The following is a 16,118-nucleotide window of genomic DNA, read 5'->3' on the forward strand; positions in this document are numbered from 1 at the left end:
CAGCACCAGGGGGGGGGGGGGGACACGACGTGTTTTGACAGATGTCGTTCGAGCCGCGTGTGAGTGACGTCCTAACAACGGAGGAAAATAGGAGCCATTACCATGGAAAGCCCTGGAAATGGGAAGGGAAGTGCCTGCACGCGACCCCAGCGCCCTTCCCCGCACACCCTCTAATCAGCCCTTCACGCTCTGCCCTGATGGTTACCAGGGTTTTGCTCCCGGAGATAAACGGCCATTGTGCAAGCACGGGGGTAATTGAATCTCCTGCCTGCGGGGAAGGCTCAGCCTTTCTTCTCCCCCCAGCCCCAGCCTCGCAGGAGGGCCAGGTGCCAAATTCACTCTGGTACCAGGCACAGCAGCCTGCAGAGAGCCGGAAACAAGCCCACTGCACATACATCAAGGGGATCCCGCAAGGCTTAGGGTCCCCCTCCACCTGCGGCCCCCCGGCAGCAGGGTGAGCAAGCACTGCCAGGGCGCCTGGAGGTGCTTCTCCTACCAGGCACTGGGGCAAGATTCACCTCCTGAAAATCATGGCAGCATCTGCAATAGCAACACAAGCAGGGCTGAGGACTGACATGCACATCACAGGTTTTGCAGTCCCTTCAGTCTGCGCCATCAGCTGCCCAGGTTTTGTTCACCCCAAAGCAAACCTGCTACAGTCTCCCAAAGACAAACTGGTGGGCAGTGAGCAGCAGGGGGTTTGCTTGAAGGTTTTGTCCTGATGGCGACACACCAGTACCCTCTGTTAGTCCCCCAGGGCCCCTGTGCAGCCAACAGGAACCAGCAGCTGTGAGGTCCCTGCCTAGAAGTGGGCTGAGGCACCCTGGTAACGCAGCAGAGAGTGAATTCTGCAGGTGAACTCCCATGCCCACTCTGCCAGCTCCCCCAGCGCCACCTCTCCTGCAATAAGGGCAGGCAGAGGCACGCTCCCCACCCCATAATGCTGCCATTACATCTGCCAGCCCTGCTACCCTCTCCTCCAAACCTGCCCGAGCCAGGAGCAGTACAGCCCCGTGTGCTTCTCTCCATCCCGCAGCCCCCTCCACCTGCTCCTCCTGCAGCCCCAGACCTGGCAGAGCGGCTGCAGTGACCCCAGGGTTTCATCCTGCCGCCTCGCAGCCCCGTGCCAGGGAGATGCTGGGTCTCTGCCGGGGAGGTCAGCAGCACTGATCTCTCCCCATCCATCCTCAGCACCGCCAAATCCTCCACTGGCTCCAGAGTCCACACTGCTGATCTGCCAGCGCTATTATTACAAAGTTGTTTTAATTGCTGCACAGCGCCTCAAGCACCCTTCACAAGGAGAGGGATGGGTATGAATAAATTGTCTATTCTTAGTGCTGATGGTTCCCCATGGGGAGCACAGGGGCAAGGGCTCCGTGTGCTCAGCAGCAGGACCTGCACCATCCTCCAGCTGATTCCAGACCTGCTCCACCTCCCACGGTGCCCTCAGTGAGTCCCCACCACTGGGAAAAGGTTTTCTGGAGCAGCAGTTGTGTTTTTTCCAGTAAAGGTGATTTGCAGAGAAGGAACATCCTGTCCTCTGTGGGAGGGAAGGGGATGCTTGGGACCAGGAAGCTCTCTGTGCCACCACTGTGGGAGCTGCCACTTGGTCCCTGCTCTCCTCCCCAGGACTCCAAAGCCCACAGCACCCCTGCCCAGGCACCCAGGGGGCTGGGGGACAGCATGAGGAAGAGTGCTCTTCACCTCAAATCCATCACTTATGTTAGAGCGAGAGGAAGATTCCGACAATGCAAAGAACTTATGTTCCACCCTGCGAGTCCAAATTTTACTGCAGGCTTGGCAGCGCCAGGGATGAGCAGGGCACAAAATGCTCTGAAAAAGGCATCAGCACCAGCAGGAGGGATTTCAGTGGAGCCTATGGACTCTCCAGCGTGTACCAGGTCCCGTGGCCACCCTTGCCACGTGCCCACCAACACCGAGGGCTGAATGACGTGGGGTGACAGCAGCCACGAGCCCCCGGGCACATCAGCTCGCTCCAATGTTAAACAGGGGAGTGGCCGCTCGCCTCCAGTCCCCAGTGCAGCCACGAGCCCCCATCCCCTGCATGCTGCAGGATCCATTTAAGCATGCTGAGAGCAAGCCAAGTTACACAGCCCGGCTTGGACAGTTTGGGATCTCCCCTGCCGAGCTGGAGACAATGCCGCTCCAGCGCAGGGCTGTCCTGCAGGCAGTGCCCTCCCGGGACCACAACCCTCCGAGGATGAGTGCGGTGGGGTCTCCGGCAGCACCACAGCTGGGATTTATCCCCTCTGAGATGTTCCACCTCTGTGCAACGGCTGCCTGTACCGGACAAGCCCTCTCCACCGTGGGAAGCAGCACTACAATGTGCTTTGAGCTCTTCTCCCCAGATTTGCTCCAGGGGCCTGTCCAAGCACTGACGATGCACAGCCCAGAGCCACGACCGCTGCAGGAAAAGCCAAGCCAATACTCCAGCTTGGGGGAAAGCATCAGCCAAAAGTCACTCAAACAAGGAAGTGATTTGTCTTCTGGCTACGCTTCTCCCTGACAAAGGAGCGCTGAGCAGGGAAGTCAGTGGTGATCACGTGTGGCATACCGACCGCGCGACCACCGAATCGGTGACGGGGAGCGCTCACACCAGGAGCCTGACAGATAAAACAGAACAGGGGAAAAAGGATGAAAAAAGAAACACCATGTGACCCCTCGCTCGAGCCAAGCCAGGCATCGCATCCAACAGTTCTGAATATGAAATACACACAATGAGCTCCATCGAGTAATTAATCCCTTCAGGAACACTCTAAGTGATTGCAGACAGTTTACCAAGAAAAAAAAATTGGAAAGTCATTGAAAAAATTACCATAAAATGTTTCTTTTTCCGCTCCAGTATGAAATACAATGAGATCTGCTAGGAGATCTCTCTGCTCTGCAAAATGTAAAGGCAATGGATTTAAGCTGTTTTTCTAACACCACTCAATCTACCTGCCAAGCTGACGGCCGTGAGAAACCAGCCCAACCCGACTGAGAGCAGCCAGAGCCCCATTTCCAACACGGGTGCTCAGCTCTCGCCTCAGCATCGGTGGGACACAGCGGGGGAAGACATCTGCAGGGGACAAAGCACAGCAGAGAAAGGTGTCCACGGTATCTCACAGCTACGCTGCTGATACAAAGTCTCCGGATGACTTTTGCAGGTCAGCAGTAGAAGCACCGGCAGCAGCACCAGGCATAAACCAGCTTATAGAGCAGGACGAGCCCTCCCTGTGATGAGATTTTGGGCTCCCTGGTGATGCTGAGCTGTGTGAGCAAGTCCCCCGCCTCGAGGGAGCACCAACCCCCATCATGGCAAGGAAGGAATTAAAGGACACAGCAGTTGCCTTTTACTTCCATATCTCCATGGGATTTTTCATCCAACAGCAGCTTCTACTTGTAAAACTGAGGTTTATTAAAAAGAGCATTAGGAAATGTGGGAATGTATTTTCTCCTGTCAATAAAGTGACTTAAAATTAATTGGAATCTTAAAATTAAAAACACACCCTAAACTTTCACTTCCACTTGAAATCACTCCGATTTTGAAAACAGACTTTTTCCCCATGTCCTCTCCTGGGTTTTACCCCCTGCTCTCCTCTTCTCTCCTCACCATGTTTTTGTTTAAAAATTCATCAAGCCAGGGAAAAATTCCAGGGCAGGAAAAGAAGGAAGGAAAAAAAAAAAAAAAAGGCGGAAGAAACTGTGGCTTTTGCAAACCCATCTCCACGCAGGGGAGAAGCAGAGCTCCAGACTTGCCTTCCTCCTCTTGGAAAGCAAGAGGCGCTCAGAAGGACAAGGGAATATCATATATTAACCAACCTCCCGCACAGCCCCGGCAGCGGATGCGGCCTCGCTGACCCTCCACAGAGCCCTGCAATCCTCCCTGGGCTAACACGGCTCCCCCAGCACAGCAGCCAGCCTCAACCAGGGAAAAAGGGATGGATCAGCCAGGAAAACCATTCTGCGTGTCGGTGTGGGACGCAGCCTGCTCCGGCACTGACTGTAAAACCCAGCTGCTGCGCCCAGCTGAGCTCAGAGACCTGAACAGCTCATAACAGGGCTCTCGCCCCAACGAGCCAAGAGCCAGAGCGTGTCCGGCCCCGGTGCAGCTCTGAGCTCGACACTGGTCGATGTGAGGCACGTCCCACATGTGACACGGATTTGGGGAAGACTGAGATGTACCCAGAGCCGTTACTCAGCACCAAGGTCACTCCTGACACCGATGCGCCATGCCCAGTGGTCACAGACACCAAATGTGGGGTGCTGTGGCAGGGGCACCTGAAAACTGAGCATCCCCACAGTTTCAGGGGTCACTCCCAGCCCAGGCTGCTCCCACTCCAAAGCACCAGTTTCCCCACTACAACATGCACTTTAGGGACAGCTCTCTACCCTCCACACAGGACATGTGTAACGTCTGCTTAGGAGCAAGAACACTCTGCAAGGGGATGAAAAGCTATATGAAAATGGAAGATCATTACCATGATCTCCTTGGAAACATCCCATCGGAGCAAGTTTTTCTCCCTCCTTCTTCTCTCTCCCCATGTGCACGAATTCTGGCACCCGTGCATCGCTTGGCGTTGCCTCAGCACTGTGGGTCCAAAATGCAGGCGTCTGATTTCTAAAGCCATTGTCTAGGATGTGCTATTGAGCTGCAAAACATGGATGGTTTGGGATGGAAAACAGGCATCTCTTGCAATACAAAAAGAAGCTGGCAACCCAGATTTGATTTGTCTTTGAAGCTATAGAGAATCTCAACCAAACAAAATTTGCTTTATTCCCACAAAGGGAATGAGAATCTTAGCAACAAAACAAATCAGCACCTCTGCCCCCTGAACGCAACGATGAGCAAACCAAGAGCAGAGCAAAGGCTTCGCCCCACTGGTCACTGCTGCGGCGCAGAGCAGCTGGTTTTGGAAAGCAGCACGGAAGCATTGTACGTGTTAACATGCTCCACTTGGGAATGCGAGGCTGGAAAAGCTGCTTTGCAAATTTACTTTTGATTCAGAGCTCTGGGTTTCTCTCTTCCTCGTGTGCTGTTACATTTTGCAAGTGCTCATGCAGCCTGTCCAAGGCAGGGAGATTTTCAGGAACCCCAAGAGTTTCACCAGTTTTAGCACAATGACTATTTGCCGAGGAAATCACCCCAGAAAATTTATTACTTGCTATTCGCTTTCAAAAGTAAGCAGGGCTGGGAAGCACACAGCAGTGCAAACAGCAGCTGGGCTGAGATTTAGTCCTACCCCCAGGTTACTCTTCTTTCCCCAAGACTAATAAGCTACCTGACGGGAGGTGACCTCCCACTGCAAGCAATGCTGCCACGCAAATTCGGCTTGCAGAGGGTTTCCAGAGTAGCTTTAAAAATCCCAACTTTCAGGCCCTGCTCTGCACAGCCCCGAAAGCATCGCACAGGCTCCAGGAAGAGATTCCCTCGCTCATCCCCCATGCTGCGTTATGAGCAGGGCTGTTCCCCTCCCCTTGCAGGAACCGGCCACATGTTCTCCATCTGGGAGCAGATGCCCATGAGCCAATAAGCTCAACTTGGAAAACTAACTGAAAATAGCACAATATTTCTGAGTGCTCTACAGACCGCGGCCGGATGATGGATATTAGTGCTCCAGCAGCACCGGGACGCTGTTTGGCACAGTGCAGCAAAAGCACAGCTAAAAGGGTTCAGGGGAATGAAAATGAGATGGCTGAAGGTGCTGCTGCCTGAGCGTCTGCCCTCTTCCAGATGTTCTTGCCTGCAAGGAAGGAGGGTCTCAGTTGCTGCTAAATCAGTCCCCAAACTGCTGCTGTGCTCAGCCTAGAGTATTGAAGGACACCAGCTCTGTCCCTCCCACATCCCTGAAATCACTGGGGGACATTCTGGTCTCCAAGGTAAAACTGAACAGCCACAGGGCTGCTATGGCTCTGTCAGGCTGTAGTGGCTCCATCATGGCTGTGCTGCCTGTGGACGGCGGCGCGATGGGCCATGCCTCTCGTGCTCCGACACAGGGCAAAGTCCTGGGGAGAAAGGCTGAGACACCACGCAGGGCAGGAACCCTCACTGCCCCGTTGCAGCTCTAACTGCAGCACTGCCGGCACAGGAGTGAGGAGCAGGAGGTCTGGGGTTTGTTCTGGGTGATGCTCTTCCCCACGGGGTCAGGACACAGACAGCTTTTGGGTGCATTTAACCACTCAACAGTGGAAGACAGGAGGTCCAGACAGTGATACATCCAGCCTCAAATCAACCTGGGGTGAGCCATCAAAATGGAATTTGCCAAAAGACAACGCTGTGAGCCCCCAGCTATCTACAGCCAGAGGCACAAAAGACTCAGGATTGCGGCTGGAAGTCAGGCAAATGTCGGTGCTTCCCCTTGGCCAGCGATCACACAACATGTTTTCCAGGCCAAGCAGCATTTTAACCCCATGCCAAGTCTACATGCGTGTTATTTGGGAGAGAAATCACCACTACCAGGAGCCAAAGGGTCCCTTGCACACTGGCATCTCTGCTCCCAGGACCCTTCGTCATTGCCCAACCCAAGGGGCCAGCCCATCCAGGGCGACTCCAACGCCCTGGAAGGATTTTTGTTGCATTTTTAAGTGAACCCAGGGTCTGTGGAGTGCAGGGAAGCCATCCTCCATGGTGCCTGGTAGTGGCTTGAACAGCACTGGATAATGGGCTATCCCCACTGACTCCCCATTGCTGCCTGCCTTCAGCAGCCTCATCTTCCTCAGCCCAGCTGCACAGGAAAGCAACACACCGAGCACCCACAGTGCGATACTCAATTCACTCCCCCCTTTTGGTCTGCAGCCACATCAGGCCCAGCAAAGCCCGGCTGTGGCATGAGGCTGACACCTTGGGAATCAGCACACACCTCTTGGGCTCACAGCAGTGGCGTTTCCAGGATGCTGTCTGTTCGTCTTCCCTACTGTGAGAGGGAGGAAGCTGAGCTTCGTATTTCCCTTTGCTTTCACTCTGTGCACTAGGAGTTTGGAGTTGTCTCCTCATCACTCCCTTGGTGCAATGAAAGTCAGAAGGCTAAAGACAAGGTGGCTGCAGAAGGCCACAGCTGAGTGGCTGTGGGTCCAGCGCTCATGGTGGCCACAGCACCCACGGCCCTATGTTGGTCCTGCTCTGGCAGAGCTGGACAGTCCCAGCTCCCAGCCACAATCTGTCGAATGCTGGTTCCTGCTGGTTTCCTGCTGGTTCTAACACAGCCGGGGACTCAGCTGTCCCCACTCCTGCATAGCAGCTCCCATCTCAGAGCCTGCCAAAATGTCCCGTCCCTGCCCCGCCCCACTCCACTGCCCCCAGGTTTGTTGATGATGCTGTACTCACCCCAGCAAAATCTTCTCCAGCTTCTGAGCCACCAAAGCTGAGAGAAGCCTCAGGATGTGGGAGTGGGCACCTGCGAGGCCAACAGCATGTCCCCCACGGCACCACACTGGGAACTGGCTGGGGAGGGACGCGCTCACCCCATCCAATGGCCCGCAGCGTGTTTCCTGTCAGCGCTGGCTCACCTCAGGGAGCTCCCGCGCCACGGCAATCGATGTGAATTAGCCACTATCTACTGTTCCACTTGTTTGCATCAGCTTGGAAATATAATGCCAAGTCAGAGATAAAGCGAACTGGAAACACCCCGACAGCATCTAACGCTTCCAGCCCGAGGCGTTCGTTAAAGAGATGAGTTTCAACATCGCAGGTCCCAGCCCGAATAGCAGGTTCCTTCGCCTTGCTCCCCAAGCACATCCCTCCCTGCCAGCACCCACATCTCCCCACACCCCGCGCTATGCAAAGGAGGGGCTGCTCTCCCTAGGGTGGGTTTTACAGAGCCCAAACTGTGCCCACACATGAAGGGGTTCCCACCATGCTCGCTGCAAAAGGCTGATAATGTCCTGCCAAGGATGGGGGCCACACAGCCACGCCACGACAAACCAGCTGACCCTGCAGGCTAGAAAAAACACTGGGGTAAACTCTTTTTCCTGTCAATCTGGGCTGGCACAGGACCAAGACATACACCCTATGCCGACATGCGGGAAGCCTGAGAGGACAATGCTGCGCATGGGCATCGGACGTGTGATTTTGAGAAGTGTCTCATCAGTGAGTTATTCTCAGCCCACAGATACGCTGAAAGCTCACACGGCTATAAATAGCCAGCGACAGAGCCGTACCTGAGTTGCAGCTTTGAACATGCTTCACGGCTGCTCGCTGAATCAGGAGAGCCAGGCTGCAGGGACTGGGCAGTGCCGGCACTGGGGACGTTTCAGTCCCACTGAAAAAGCACGGAGGTATGAGCTTCTCAAAAGCTCAGCTTTAGCCAGTCTGGACTTCTAGTACAGCCGATAAGGAGCAGGTTTGGCCAAGACTCTGCACTTCACAAGGGCACTACCGAAGCAGCTCATCTGGCTGCAGGGTCTCATTGCCAGCTTTGTCACACCTGGGGGCACAACCCTGCACAAGATGTGCAGAGGTGGGACATGCAGCAATCCCAGATCCCAACCATGCTGGCACCCAGCAGGGCTGGCACTAAAAATAAAAGCACTTCAGCCTTTTCCTGGTGCTAAAGGTGTGGTGCAGCCCCTCAGCCATGCTGCAGCTATGACACTTCCCCCTCCAGCTCACACACCGCAGGCTTGAGCACCCACAGCACGGCTCTTCCCATTTTCCTGAGTCGCACGAGAACGACCACAACCTCCAGCAGCCTCAATGAGCTAGCTGCAGAGGACCTCAGACACGAGCCATCCTTCCAGCTCACTGAGCAGAAGAGGTTCCCATCCCACAGCCAAACCCAGCCAACCGGCTGGTGAGCCGATGGAGCTGGCGTGGAGCCCAGCCCTCCTGCCACATCACCTGTGGCTGCGAGTCAGGCTTGCAAACTGCCGAGGGAACTGCGGCTTTGTGAGCACGGCACAAAACCCTCAGCTGCAATTCCCTACTGAAAGTCTCCTCCTGGGTCCCTCCTAGCCAGCTCACCATCCCCTCCTCACCTACACTGCTGCTGGGTAAGATCCAGCCTGAGGGAAATGCGAGGACAGAGTCACCCTGCCTTTACATATGCAAAAACAAATTTCAGGATTTGCCATAAATTCCTTCTATAATTTCAGGGGGATGCTTCAGGCCAGATCCCTGAAGGTACATTGGCCAGGGGAGGGCTGCAAAGTGCTCACCTCGATGAGCAGGAGGGCTCTAAGACAGAGATAACAAGGCTGACACGAAATGAAGAGGGATGTGGAGTGAATGAGCATGACTGATGCCTGCGCCAGGTAGTTGTGGAAAGCTCTGTGCTCCCTACAGCACTGGCACGCTCACGTGCTCACGGCGGTGGAGGCATGCAGCCCTGCTGCAGGACACGCCTGTGCTTCGCCGGGCAGTGCAGGGGCACATGTCTGCCCGTGGTCTGCCCATGCAGCACCTCCAGGGAGCTCACACACCGTGCTGGCCCCTGCGCCAGGGCCACGAGGCTCTCGAGCCACCTCCTGCCTGCAAGGCTGCTCCCAGCAGTGAAGAAAACATCCTGCCTGGCCACGCTGTGCTTGTGCTGAGCTCCCCTACATGGATTCCAGCAGCTCCTTCCAGTGGGAGATGAATCTCAGCCTTTCTCCTGAATTAATAAAAAATACATTACTGCCTCAATTGGATAAAACAAATAACAGTGTAATGAATGAAAGAAACACTCAATCGAAACAAAACATAGAAGAAATGGATTAGAGGAAAGACAAGCACATCAACGGGTGTGCTGGGCACTGCTCTTCAGTGTCACACCCGCCTTGACACAGGCACATCTCCATTTGCACAGCTTCTAATCTCAGCCCTGCAATGCAGCATCCCCTGCCTTCCCAACTCCCCTCCGCGCTCGGCTCCCCGGCTCCGAGCTGCAATGCAGCAGCATGGGAAAGCTCTGCTCCCGCTTCGCCCTGCACCCCTCCACCCCACTGCGAGGCAGCGCCGAGCCTTCCCGGCCGGGCTCCTGGCCTCGCACACACTCTGCCTTCCCGAGCTCACCGCCTCCCAGCCGGAGAGCCGGCAATCCCTCCCCTGGTTCCCCCGGGAGAGCCGCTTCAGGCACCCGCAGGAGGAGATGACTCTGCAGGGTAGAGGATAACAGCATTATCGCACCGTTATCTGATCTCCCACACCCTGCATCTCCACGGCTCCCTACTCAAGGTGCGAAGCCTGGAGAGGACAAGGACTGAGCTACCCCCACTCCACCCAGCGAGCAGATCCAGACTCAGCAGCTTCACTACTGGGCTCTAACCGCAGCTGCCAGGAACACACACGGCCCCGGGACGTGGCTGCCACCACGCACGCAGGGTACCAAATGCCACACGCATGGTGGCACAAAGGATGCTCTGGACCGCACAAGTGACTGCACAAATGCCTGACACTGCAGAGCCGGGTGAGCAGCGTGGGCTGACACTGAGACCACAGCCCTGCAGAAAACCGCCTGGTCACCCCACAGCAGGACCATGGCTCAGCTAGGGAAGCTGGGAGCACCCGCTGGCCACAGCAGACGGGCTGGCACTGGAGGCTGGCGTCACTCGCAGGTGACACACCTCAGAGGGTGTACGCTCTGGCTCCGCACTGAGCTGGAACAGATCCTCCCCCGTGCAGTGGGCACAAGCATCAGCCAAATGCTGTCCTTAGATGCTCGAGTAAGAGTGGGCAGGGAGGACCAGGGAAATTGCTGTCTGGCACCACAAGAAGCTGCATAGGAAGGCAAAGAGCTGGTAACCTAAACGGACATAACAGGGTGATGGCAGAGGGGACTCATACTGGGGAGGGGCTGTGGGCAGAGAGACGTGTGTCACAGCATGAGAAACCAAAGACAATGCTGAGGACAGAGGCCATCAGGAAGGGACTCTCCAGAAGGACCTGGAATTGCCACTAATTCCCCAAGTGCCACCCCAGCTGGAAGCACATTGCTCATGAGGCACCGGGACCAGGCAGGACCCATGGGTGTGCTTCTGCAAGATCAAACCATCCCAGGAGCCCTCAGCAGTTGCTCTCAGGGGACAGCAAGGCCTTGAGGGGACATCGCCCAGGCCCCACTGTGGTCACATCCCACCAGCAGATCCCGAAGACTATTTCCAGACCTGCATACAATTTTGCATTCATTTACTTATTTTCTCAGTGGACAAATGTTGGATATGGGGGCAAGGGACAGGCAGGCATTGGGAAAACCCTGTCTGAACAGCAATTTTCAGGCTTTTTGGGGAAGGAATTTGTTTCAGCAGTACATCCCCAAATACCTTTGCCTTCAACTGTTTGCCGTGCCACTTTTCCATGGGTAATTTTGAAAGACAAAACTGGATTATTGGGGTTTTTTAGCACTTTCTGCACTGCCATTATCACTGGAAACGTGGCACATCCCAAACAGCTTCAGCAGAAAGTTCTGGGGCCCTCGGGTCATGTTTGTAGACCTTCTCCCCAGTGACTGCAGCCATCTCAGCCAGAGAGACGAGACACCTTCTACTCACCGTCAGCTCATGAGAGCAGAATGGAAGCAGCAACACGACCATGTACCTCCCCCCTTTCTCCTCACCCCTACCCCAAACACAGGAGTCCAGCTCTGTGGCCAGAAGGACATAAATCCCCACCCCAACGACCTCGTCACACAGGTGCCATCACACAGGGGCCTTAAAAGAGGAATAACGTTAGTGTGACAGCAGTATCAGGACAGCCACCCCACTTTATGAGGCAATAACTCGCTCCCGTCACCGTGAAGAGCTACTTGGTCTCTGACCTCCTTATGGTCTCCTGCCAGGGAGCCTGGCTATTGCTGCACAGTGCTGCAACGGGCCCGTTAGCATTTAATTAAACAGCCAGGAACGCCGTGGGGCTGAGGTGCTCCTTTAAATCCCATACCATGTGCCTGGCCTGCGAGGACGGCCATCAGGAGGGAAGCTCCATCGGAGCTGGGAATGTGCTTGCATAGGACATGTCAGACACCAGCCAAGCATCTTTCCTGCACTGTGGTTTCTTCTTAAAACTGACCACAGCCAGATGCAATGTGAAGCTCCTGCCCTTCAAGGAGCCCACCTTGCCCATACCAGCCCCTTGTCTCTACCCCCCACCACCGACAGGCTGCCAGCACCCACTCTCCAGCCAGCTGCCTGCCTACCCTGCCCGGGGCACTGCCCCGCCTGCGTGTCGGCACCATGAAGGAACCAGGTCTCCACGAGCACATGCTGCCCGCCGAGGACATCCCTGCTGGGCCTCTCAGGGAAGGGTGGCATTGCCCACTCACCACCAGCCGAGGGCTGCAGGAGCGCGACGGGTCATATCCACACCTGTGGAGGCTTGCAGGGCTGCAAAGACTCCTGCAGCGAGCACTTTGGGTAACACCATCTCCCCTGGGATCACACGTGTGTCTGCCTGGGCTCTGGCCCACGCAACACTCGCCACTTATTCGCTTACGTGAATTAGCAGGCACTTAAGAGGCACCATATACAGCATGGATGGCCAAGGAAATGGCTGCAGAAAGGAGCTGCTGGCTCTCGGAGGTGCTCTGGGGAGCTCTAGGTAAGTGCAGCAATCATGCTGGGCACCGCACCCCAGTGCTAACGACCTCGCACGCAGCCCAAATGCACCTCTGCACCTGCACGGTCTCACCCGCCGCTCACGGAGATGGGCACGGCGAGCTCTGCACAGCGAGCTCTTCCACCACGCTGGCCACGCGCCCTCCGTACCCTTCATCCAGTGGCCTGGCACTGGGGTAATTAGCAACCCCAGCTGCCAGCCGGCTTTGATGAGAAGCCTCGGTCTTTGGTTGACGTGAAATGTATAATTTAGATGATGGAAATAGCCTCTACAAAGCACATGTGGTTGCTGTGTCCCAGTGACCCCTCCCATCTTGCATAGACTGCTCTACTTTAAACGTGGTTACTTCTCCAGCAGCTCTACAAAGGCTTCGGTGCCATCAAACAGATGACACAGCAGCAACAACCAAATGAGAGGTAACATTTGGCCACTACTAAATAAACTGTATTTTTGGGCAGCAGAGGCTTGGGAGTGCTTCTGGCAGGAGAAGCACGAGGTGGAGATGAGAACGCAGGTGTGGAGACCAAAGACGCACAAGGTCTCTGCGAGCCATCGTGTCTGGTGGAGCCCAGAGCTTGGGTTAGGCAGAGGCAGCACAGGCTTCTCCACACAGGTCAGCAGTTCAAGGACAACAACATCTGCAGAGGCTGAAAGTCCCTGTGACTGCTGCCTCTTTTTTCCCAGCACAAACCAAGCTTGAGGGTCTTCTCATGCCACTCCGGATAGGGTGTCCTCCAGCAGACATGGCCAGACAGCTCAGGCTGACGCCAAGGGGATCATGATCTTGCCAAAGGGATCCATGAAATTATCAGAGAAACCTTCCTTCCCTCCCAAGCACCTCCTGTAGCAACCAGGAGAAAGCCCCTTTCCTGGCCCTACTCACCAGCCCTAGCAGGGCGTGAAGGCTACTCCCCTGAGCAAGAGGGATCCTGTCCCTTCTGGGTCCATCCCAACCGCAGGAGGAACCTCTCCCTTAAGGATCCAGGTTGTGAAAGGCACCGCTACCCCTGGAGGTGGTTTCATCTGCCTGGATCACACCAGACAACAAGCAAAGGGGTCAGGACCAGAAGCTCAGAATGTGTCCAGGCTCGTCAATCCCCAGCCACGGTTCTGCTGCCTCCACCACTGTCATGCTGCTCCCTCCCCTGCACATCCCCAAGCTCCTGCCAGCACCCCCAGCACACAGGCTGTCAAGGACGTGCCAGGCCATGGTTGGCTTGGTTAAGTAGGTATAGCTCAACGTCACAACCCCCATGAAGGTGAAGTACAGCCCCACGGATGGAAAGCCACGTTTCAGCAGGGTTAAGCTCCCATCCTGTCCACCCCAGGCACTGTCCCCACCCCACACTGGACAACCAGCCCAGAGGCCCCACTGCAAGAAGCCCAGCAGTCCGTCTTGGAAAATTATTTCGGCAAATACACAGAGCAGATGGGTTCAGAGGGTAGATTCAGCAGAGTTTGACCCTCACAGGCCAGGTGACCAAGCCTTCAGATGGTACATGCAGTTCAAAGGGATGCTCAACACCTCCCAAGGTCAAGGTCGGCCCTGGGGCCCTGAAGCAGGCCCTGACACAGGCAGGGGCTAAGCAACCACGCCAGAAACCAAAGCAGATGTTGGGGCACTTTCACAACCCATGGTCTTCCTCGGCGTGTGCACAAGTCCCTGTCCTGCAGTCAGGATCTCTGGCACTCCAGCAACTGCCACAAACCAGGAGTCACTCCCACATGAGCCAGTCCTGCACCGTGGGGGAAGCAGCAAGAATTTCTCTTTGGGGTGCTGAGGAAACCCCTATCTAAGAGCAGAGCGTCACAGGGGGACACTGAGATCCCCCCAGGCACACCAACACCAGATCCATTAGTCCCACAAGTGACAAATCATCCTGCAATCCTGCCCTACTCCCACGGCATCAGGTGTTACCCCAGCATTAGGGCTGAGGATGGATGGCCACAAGCCCAGGCCCCTGCAGCCCCCGCTACAAGGCTGACCTCACACGTCCAGCCTGCTCGCGCCTTGAGCTCACTCCGTGGTTTTCCACGAGCGGCTTGTACAGCCCCAGGGAGCTCCAGGGTGCTCCAGCAGCTGGGGCAGACCCCTGGCAGGGAGAGGATTGGGCAGGGTGCGCCCCACTGCTGCCGCTCCCATGGGTGTGTGTGGCCAGTGATGGGTCTGGGGGCTCCGTGCCTGTGTGCCCAAGCCCCGCACTGGAACTGGGGGCTGCAACACCCTGAAGACTCGTGGAACGGCAGGGAACCAGATTCAGCCAGCAGAGCTTCACAGGCGTCTGACTCCGGCACGTACTCCAGCTCGCTCCACCTCTGCAAACCTCCCCCACAGCCCCCAGCCAGGGCGAATCTCTCCCCTTTCTCCCCACGGCACAGCTCTGCCCACAATGCAGCCAGGAGAAGGCACCCCAAGGCAGCTCGCCAAGTGCCGGCGAAGCTCCTGGCCTCCTAGAAGGGAGCCCCAGGAGGGAACTGGACACACCAGGGCTCCCGGCCCTGCCTGTACCACCACTCCCCCCTGCCACCAACCACCAGCGAGCGCCGGGAGAACCACAGCAGCTGTGCAGAGCTCATTTGCCACCTTCTCACGTCAGTCTGCCAGAGCAGAGCTCTTTGGAGCCGCAAACCCCCCCGTGGCCCTTGTCCAGCCGAGCCCACTGAGCCCACAGGCGCTGCCAGGAGGCAGGAGAGGGTGGGCTCCAGCGGGAAGCAGAGGGCTCCCAAGCTGCTCCCAATTCCTCGAGGTCAGCACACGGCCACGAGGGAAACACGAGGGCTGGACACGCCTGTACTGACACCCAGTGTCGTGCCCACGAGGCGGGCAGCAGGTCCTGAGATCGGGGGCACAGCCAGCACTGGGCGCCAGCGCTCCCTGCCTGGATGAAGACCCACCACACACACAACGAGCTCTCGGCCGCGCAGGCTCCGGGATCAAACCCGTCGGCAGAGCAGGATGCAGGAGCCACAGGCTGAAACCGCCTCACGCGAACCCTGGGGCGGCCTCCCTGGAGGACCCTCCTCGGCCAGAGCCGGAGAGCTGGGAGGAGCTCTGGCCCCGGAGCCTCCTGCCCAGTGCACGGGCAGCAGCGCGGTCCCTACGCACCGACACCTCCACGGCAGCCTCCGGGCCAGAGCGGCCAAGGTCAGCCCCGGAGCGAGACCCCCGAGAGCGGGAAGCGGCTGCGACGCGCGACCGGGCACCGTCCATTGTCTTGGGTGGGGGCAGACACAAGCCGTGACCGAAAAGGCACATGGGGGAGGACAAGCTCGACCGCCACCTGCCATCCCTCGTCGTGAGGGGGCTGGAGCCAAGGCGAGAGGAGGCTGAAAGCGCCTTCCCCTCAGCGAGGCCGACGGCGCCGTGTCCCTCAGCACCCCGGCGCCTTCCCCTCAGCGCCGGGGACGCGGCCGCCGCCTCCAGCGGGTCCCTCCCGCCATTTCCCCATCCCCTGCCGGCGCGACGGCCGCAACTCACCCAGCATCTGGCTGAAGAGGAGCTGCTCCAGGTCGCCCAGCACCGTCACCACCAGCTCAGGGTCCACCTTCAGGTAAGGCTTCTCCTCCGCGCCCGCCGCCACCGCCGGCCCCT

The 16,118-nt window shown here is 56.9% G+C and overlaps 1 protein-coding gene across 1 annotated transcript in view; it reads right to left on the reverse strand.

Annotated features, from left to right (window-relative positions):
- The window catches only part of NAV1 (neuron navigator 1), a 59,144-nt gene extending 43,032 nt beyond the window's left edge, over positions 1-16,112 (reverse strand). The window contains exon 1 of the mRNA XM_026864386.1: positions 16,005-16,112. Within this exon, the coding sequence (XP_026720187.1) occupies positions 16,005-16,011 (7 nt within the window). The 5' untranslated portion in view covers positions 16,012-16,112. The remainder of the gene's footprint in view (positions 1-16,004) is intronic.
- Between the last annotated feature and the right edge of the window lie 6 nt (positions 16,113-16,118).

Source organism: Athene cunicularia (genome assembly GCF_003259725.1).
Source record: "Athene cunicularia isolate RWA chromosome 26 unlocalized genomic scaffold, athCun1 chr26_part2, whole genome shotgun sequence".
In the NCBI taxonomy this organism is placed as follows: Eukaryota; Metazoa; Chordata; class Aves; order Strigiformes; family Strigidae; genus Athene; species Athene cunicularia.